At 50.0% G+C, this 7666-nt stretch overlaps 1 protein-coding gene across 1 annotated transcript; it reads right to left on the reverse strand.

The window, feature by feature from the left end:
- Nucleotides 1–2603: 2603 nt before the first annotated feature.
- On the reverse strand, nucleotides 2604–7399 carry TLCD2 (TLC domain containing 2). The gene is made up of 4 exons (XM_059998714.1): nucleotides 7102–7399; nucleotides 6795–6877; nucleotides 6494–6576; nucleotides 2604–5939 (listed from the first exon to the last, which is right to left on the reverse strand). Exons 1-4 carry the CDS (start codon nucleotides 7275–7277, stop codon nucleotides 5487–5489), a joined length of 795 nt encoding a protein of 264 aa, XP_059854697.1. The 5' UTR covers nucleotides 7278–7399; the 3' UTR covers nucleotides 2604–5486.
- Between the last annotated feature and the right edge of the window lie 267 nt (nucleotides 7400–7666).

The following is a 7666-nucleotide window of genomic DNA, read 5'->3' on the forward strand; positions in this document are numbered from 1 at the left end:
TTCCACTACATTCTTATCTCAGTTGAAAGAGCTCACTCAGTCTGAGAATCACTTCCTTGTCTACTTCCTGTGGAAGGTGTGGCCAGGGAAGTTTTGTCCCCCTCCTGGTTAGAGGCAGGGAACAAATGAGCTCTCAACACTGAGTTAACACTGTTCACGTCTGCAGGGGAATGCCGAAACGGACCTCTGCCCTGCACGGTTACCGCGTTCCTGAAAAGTGCAGAAATCGATACGATACTTGGTGAATACAAGTCTGGCTTTCCAACCGAAGAAGCATCCTGACTTATAAACACCACCTCAGACGCAATTTATCTGATTTGATTGATCTTCAGTTGTCAACTTTCTACCTTGAAGTTTCTCCATTCCTCAGCCTTCCTATAAAGAAAGGGGCAAAATAGTGTATAAGGATCCCTGGATTCTACTTCTGGCTGTGCCACAAACTAGCTGGGTGTACCTGGATAAGTCACAACTTTTCTAGGCTTTAACTTTCTGTAAGGGAATTCCGTGGCGGTCCAGTGGTTAGGACTCGGCGCTTTCACTGCTGGTGCCTGGGTTCGATTGCTGGTCAGGGAACTAAGATACCACAAGCCAAACAGCACAACCCCCACCAAAAAAAAAGATTTAAAAAAATGAAGGTAAGATAATCTTGAAGGTGATGTATTAATAAAGACTCACTGTTCCAAGCAAAAAACATTAACTCATAGTCAAGCAAAACTGGGAGTTATTTATTTATTTATTTATTTTTGGCTGCGTTGGGTCTTTGTTGCTGCGTGCGGGCTTTTCTCTAGTTGTGGCGAGTGGGAGCTACTCTTCGTTGCGGTGCGTGGGCTTCTCTTGTTGTGGAGCACGGGCTCTAGGCGCACGGGCTTCAGTAGTTGTGGCTCTTGGGCTCCAGAGCGCAGGCTAGAGCTCAGTTGTGGCACACGGGCTTAGTTGCTCCGCGGAACGTGGGATCTTCCCGGACCAGGGCTCAAACCCGTGTCCTCTGCATTGGCAGGCGGATTCTTAACCACTGCACCACCACGGAAGTCCAAATCTGGGAGTTGTTTGAGTTGTGTAACTGAATGGTCCAGGGGAAGTTCTTGCTTCAGGCAGAGTTTGATCCAGATATTTAAATGATGCTAGAAATCTCTCTCCATATTTGAATTCTTTTTTTCTGTCTTGGCTTCATGCTCAGGGAAGCTGTCTTACATCAGCCTACTGGCTTAGCAATGTTAGCACACAGTGCATCTCAGCCAAAAGTTGTAGCAGACAGCAAGGTGCTGAGACTCATAGCTTTGTTTAAATCATGAGCTCATCTCAGGGAAAGAGGATATGGTGTTCTGATTGGCTACTCCTGAGTCACATGCCCTTTGAAGGGGGAGTGATAGAGGAGCCAGGCAGGTAAAAATAGCAGATGTTGGACACAGGTGATATCAGAAAATAAACATACATATGGGCTTAAGTCCAGACCCTGGTCACTAACTAGCTAGGTAATCCTGAGGAAATTACCTTGGTTTCCTCATCTGAAAAATAGGATGCGTCTCTATTGTGTGGGATTAAATGAGAGAAGGTATCCAAAGGTACCTCATGAGGTAGGAGCACAACACATGTTCAGCCTAGGATGCTCTGACTTTAAGTTAAAGATTCTAAACAAATACTTTACTTCCATGAAGGAACAGTTCTTTAAAGAATAACTTTCCTTGTGTAATCTGTAGAGTGAGGGCTCCTAATCTTCAGCCGCACAAACACAGGTTTGATGTTCAACAATGCTTTGACCATTCAGTTATGGGGATTTCTCTTTAGAAAAGAAAAAACTTTCTTTTTTTTCTGGCCACACCGCATGGCTTGCGAGAATCTTAGTTCCCTGACCAGGGATCCAGCCCTCGCCCTCGGCATGGAAAGTGCAGAGTCCTAACCACTGGACTGCCAGGGAATTCCCTAATTTTCTTGTCAACTCAAGATAAATTTAGCTAAAAGCCTCTTTTGGGTTCAACTCTTGGCATTTGAGAATCACTCTCAATTGTCTGAATCCATTCTCTTGCTCTAAATCCATTCTACTGAATACATTTGATTTGTTTTTTCATAGTAGAGGATCTTAGAACACTTTAGAGCTTTTTTAAAAATACATTTATTTATTTATTGCTGCATTGGGTCTTCGTTGCTGCGTGCAGCCTTTCTCTCTAGTTGCGGCGAGCGGGGGCCACTCTTTGTTGTGATGCGCGGGCTTCTCACTGCGGTGGCTTCTCTTTGTTCCAGAGCTCGGGCTCTAGGCGCACGGGCTTCAGTAGCTGTGGCGTGTGGGCTCAGTAGTTGTGGCTCATGGGCTCTAGAGTGCAGGGTCAGTAGTTGTGGCGCACAGGCTTAGTTGCTCTGCGGCATGTGTGATCTTCCCGGACCGGGGCTCGAACCCCTGTCTCCTGCATTGGCAGGCAGATTCTTAACCACTGTGCCACGAGGGAAGTTCCCACTTTAGGGCTCTGTAGGTCAAAGAGTTAGTGCCAAGAGATCTTCTCACAGCAAATGCTGGATCTTCCATGATCCAGCATGCATTATAAACTAGGATACCACTGGAGCCAAGAAAAGTGACTCAAAGTAACCATACTCACAAAAGACCGATGCTATTATTTGTATAGCAATTTATTAATTTTTGATCAGGATAGTGTTCTGAGACCATAAAATATCAACGTTTCCCATCCAGGAAAGCCCCTCCCCTGTGCCAGAAGACAGAATTCATTAGCCAGTAGCTCAGTAGGCATGGATGGAATCAGTCTTGAGGACCACTTCACTGGGCCATGGTGAGGTCTGACAGCACCACCGTGGTGACCCAACTCATTGTACCAGATACAGCATCTGCCAACCTCTGCAATTTTGAGCTTCTCTTTTCCAGGCTCCCAGTTGACTATTGCTCTTTGATTCCCATCATCTCATCTCTATCTGGTCCACCATCTATAGCTGGTCCAGTTGATGAGATGTCCACTAAATTATAATCACGATCCTAGTCCTGCCTTCCTGAAGTTTCACTGGGTCTCCATGATGGAAATTTGTGTGTGATCCCAAATTCTTCAAGTGTCCACTTATGTCCTACCTGCACAGGTAGCTAATCCCTTCCTGTATGGGTTTTACTAGTTTACCCATAGAAATAGCCATATTTCCCTAATGGTCAAGTTCTTGGGCACCCTTGAGTCCCGCAAGAAGGGAACTCACTTGGACCATGAATTCATGGCAGTGGCAAAAGAAAAGGTGTAGGTCTGGGAATGAATCAATATTGACACGAACACATAGGGAAGAGATTCCTCCCATGGGTTTGTCACATTTCTTTTTCTTTGAAAGCTGAAAACAATGTTTTCATTAATCAAGGCATTTGGTTAAAATAGCAAATTGAGGTTTGAAGATACTACTTCTGCTAAGGACAAACTCTGACAGAATTCTGCTTTGTTTCTCTACCTCAACTTCCACACCTTTGCATCTCTGGTTTTAGTCTGATTACATTCAAACCCTCTGCTCGTTTTCTGCCTGCGTTTACTTCCAACTGTCGCGGTTTCTCCTCAGTCTCTGTTCATCATTTTCCCCCTTTGTGCTTTGGTTTTAATGACTCTCTGATGGGGATATCTCACAGTCCCTCTCTCTCTTTTATCCCATCTATACGATGGTTTTTCCTCTCTCCATCTCTGTGCTCCCTCCTTTTCCTCGGTCCTTCCTCTGGATGTTAATTTCACCATTCTGCCCTCCCCCACCCCCGTTTTCTGTGCTTCTCTTCAGTTCCTTTGCTTATTCTTCTGTCATTTCACATCCCCGATTCTTACTTCTCATCGTCCTACCAGTCTCTGCCTCTCAGTTCCTGTCAACCCCTGTCTCTGGGTTGTGCACTGTAGCTGTTTGTCCTTTGTCTTTCTGCCCGTCTCCAACTCAACATATTGCCTGCTTTTTCTGTCAATGAATCTTTCCATTGACTGCCTCCTCCACCTTCTGTTCTTCTGCTTCTCAGCTCCCCTGACTCATCCCCCTCATCTCTATTTCCACCTCTCTCTCGTCTCCCTCTGCTAATCTACCAGCCACTATTACCTCTGTCTCCTGGGAATCTGGTGGTTCCTCCTTGTCACTCACTCTCCCTGTTTCACTGTCTAGACTATCTGTACCTTCCACCTTTGGGATCCCTTCCTGTCAGCCTTTATTTCCATTTTGCTTGTCCTCTTTGTTTATGACCATTTAACCAATTCTATGATTTTCGTTCTTCTCTGCATCTATAACAGACTTTCTCTATTTCTGCCAAGGATTCTGTCTTGCCCTCCGTCTCTCTTCGTCTCTGTAGCAAATCTTTTTCTATCTGTCCTTCAATCAGTACATGTCTGTTTCTTTCATTCCCTTTGTCTCTCTCAAGCTCCACTTTATGCGTTCATCTTCCTGTCTCTGGCTTTTGCTCTTGTATCTTTTCTGTGGATAATTAAGGGTTATCTATTTCTGTCCATTGTTTAGCAGAATAGCAACTTTAATCTGCTTACACTTCCCATAACCTGGATGTTCTGTCTGAAGAAGGGAGGGGTCTTGTGCAACAGAAAAAAATGCAGTAGAAGTAGCAGGGGAGAAAGGGGAGCTTGCAAATGAATCCCAGAAGAGAGTCAGATATTCCTTAATTCCTCTGCAGCCGAGCAGAAGCCGTACCTCATCTGCTTCTGCCTCTGCCCTCGTTCTTCCATGAAAGCCTGGCCCTGGGAAGACCCTACCCTGGGCACCCAGAACGGGTGGTTGAGTTCCTGCTATGGCTCTGGACTTCGGTACAGTCCTGAGAAGACAGACCTAGCCCCGTGCTCATTCCTCTAAGAATCTGCATTTTCTTCGAAAAGGTCAGAAGACACTAAAAAAAAGCAAAAGGAACATGCTGGACACAGTAGGACTAAGGTGAAGTACAAACAGAATAGTGTGACTTTGAGAACCAGAAATATCACCAGCAGTTGTTGTGGTCCAATTTCTTCTGTCTCTTGGCAACCGTTATGTCCATCCCTACTGGCTACGCATAGCACCTGTTCACCTGTTGTGCCCTCCTCCCTCTGCCATAATTTGGTCATAGGTGAGGTCTCTCTTCTCTCCAACCCCACCCCTTTGGTACTAGATCTCTCTCTGATCCTAGTAGGACTTCATCTTTCCTCATCCGTTCCTGTGCTAAAGCGAAGGGTCTCTGTTCCCATTGGCACTTTCATCCAGCTTCACGCATCCTGCCACCCTTTATTGGTAACACAGGCTATACCTCTGGAGTTAGTTTGCTGGAAAGGGCGGTCAACTGATGATGGGATTCAGTGAACAATAGCTCAGGTTCCCACCCATCCATGAATATTATTAGCATTTCTTCTCAGATCCTAGGAATGCAGGAGTTAGCTGGAAGGGGAACTGAGATACTGAAAACCCAGTCCAGGCCTTACCCCTGGGGGACAGTGCATTGAAGACCACCATCTCCTTGTCCTGGTTCTACCTCCCCCAGGACTGGCAGAGGAGGAGCCTGAGGCTTCTCTTCAGTCTTTCAGGTTGAGAGTAGAATCATCCCTGGTGACAGGCTCACCATCGCAACAAGTCCTGGTGCCCTTGGTTTCCTTGTGCTCAGGGATGGGTGGGCGGGGCCGAGACCGCAGGACATCACTGACCAAAATGCGGACACCCAGTGTGATGCTCGTAGCACCCACAGTGACCAGTCCAGTTCCACCAAGGATGACCAGAGCAATAGGTATCTGGTGGTGTTGCCGGATCAGCCACAGACTCATCCATCCCAGCGGAACCAGGCGGAAGAGGGCCAGGGTAGCCAGGGTGGCCCAGCTAGTCACACTGAAGGCCAGGGATGGGGCCTGGCGAGAAAGCAGCAGCAGCTTCCGTAGGTGCAGGCAGGTGGAGTTCAGCTCCAGGAGCAGAGACACCACAGAGAAGCCCACATAGTGGCCAGAGAGAATGGCGGTGCTGAGGCAGCTCACTACCTGGGGAGCCAAGGTCAGAGGTCAGAGGACCTTCCATGACCTACCACCCATCATGTTCCAATATCCCAGTCCTTGACAGGGGCTCCCAAGCATTTTGGGGCACCCCTCCCCGAAACCCTATCTTATGCTTACCCTTATGGTAGGGGCCTGAATGGGCTTGAAACAACCCTTCCATAGAATTGAAGCAGGTTTGGCGCCTAGGCTGTCTCCCCTGGAGCTGTAGCATCTGCACGGAACCCCACCCCCTTCATTTGCATTCCTGTGCTTTCACACCCATCCCCACGCCCTATACTGGGGCTCCCTCTCCTCAGAAAAGCTCCATAGTCAACGTTTCCCACACCTGTGGGAATACAATCTCCGCAGACAGTGCTCAGACTCCCAGCAGTGGCCAGCAAGTCAATCCCCTCCCCCCCAATTCAGCCTAAGGTTGGGAGGATCAAGCACCAGCAGGGCTCAGACTCTCTGAGAAGTCATAGGACAGAAAATTGGTGAGAGATTGGGGACCCCAGGCTAGGCATCCCTCCTTTCCTGTCTTGCCTCTCCCCAAGTCTCACCACCAAACGGTGACAAAGAAGTTCCCAGGCCTGGCCCAACGTCTGGTTCCACAGCATGTCAGCTCCATCGGCTAGGAAATAACCTGGGGGCAAGGAGGGGAGGGTGGTGTTAGGCTTCCTCCAAGCCAGCGTACCGTCTGGAGAGGAATCTCCACTCCCTCCTTTTCCCAGCTCTTGAGTTTCTCTCAGTAAAGCCGCCAGAAACATTTAACCCCATCGCGGGCCGGGCCAGGGAAGGAGACCCCACCGTTGGAAGGTTGTCCCCCACCCCAAACCGGTTCAGCCTTCCCTGCAGACTCACCCACAGATATAGCCACCAGCACCAGGGCCCAGGGCGGGTGGCCATGAATCGGGTCGGCGGCCATCTGAGGGTAGAGCGACAGCCTGGAGGAGATGGGGGAGCCATGGTCAGCGTCTGTGCAGACCCAGATCTTATTCTCCCGCCGTGGACGTATCCACACCGCCCACCCATCTACATCCCCACCCCAGTCTCAGACTCTCGAGGCCTCACATTGATTCTAAAGGTGCCGCCGGGTCTTCTAATCTCAGCCTTCCACCCGTCTCTCTCACCCTCACCACGGTGCCTCCCAAACCCCTAAGCCCCGCACCCGAGTAGCGCCCCGGCCCCCGTAAGCAGGCTGTGAACCAGGGAGACACAGATGTTCCGCCACTTCCAACGGTCCTGGGCAGCAGATCCCGGCGTGGGCAGAAGCTGCAGCCCCCAGTGCAGCCCCCGGAAGGCGGCGAAGGAGGCGCCGGTCACGAGGAGCCCAGAGGGCGCCATGGCCTGGCGGGCTGGCTAGGTCCGGATCCGTCCCTTGGGCTCCTGAGCTCTCAGTCCCGACACATCCAACGCCCCCTGCGGGGACTGCGAACCAGTTTCCCGGCAAGGCTGCACCCCTGGACTCCCCCGCCCGCCCCGCCTACGGATTCCGCCTTAACTTTTCCAGGGCTCGTCCACGCCCCCAACCCCCGGCTGGGTGGTGATTGGAGCAGCCGTGGGCCACCGCCCCTGGAGCCACAGCAACCGATCGTGTCCCGCCCCAGCGGGGGATGTCTGGTAGGGGGCTTCCCGGGACCAAACCCTGAAACGGAGCTCAGGGAGGCTTTCCGGGATGTCGATAGGGGTCTTCCCAAGCCCCATGTGTCCCGAAGTCCTCGCAAATCCAGAAA

This window comes from Delphinus delphis, chromosome 19 (assembly GCF_949987515.2).
Source record: "Delphinus delphis chromosome 19, mDelDel1.2, whole genome shotgun sequence".
Taxonomy (NCBI): Eukaryota; Metazoa; Chordata; class Mammalia; order Artiodactyla; family Delphinidae; genus Delphinus; species Delphinus delphis.

Excerpts from the sequence above, each read along its gene's own strand:
- TLCD2 (XM_059998714.1), bottom strand. The coding sequence starts at position 7,277 with ATGGCGCCCTCTGGGCTCCTCGTGACCGGCGCCTCCTTCGCCGCCTTC. Across the intron at positions 6,878-7,101 it reads GGGGCCGGGGCGCTACTCGG|GCTGTCGCTCTACCCTCAGA; the intron begins GTGCGGGGCTTA and ends CATCTCCTCCAG. Across the intron at positions 6,577-6,794 it reads GCTGGTGGCTATATCTGTGG|GTTATTTCCTAGCCGATGGA; the intron begins GTGAGTCTGCAG and ends CCTTGCCCCCAG.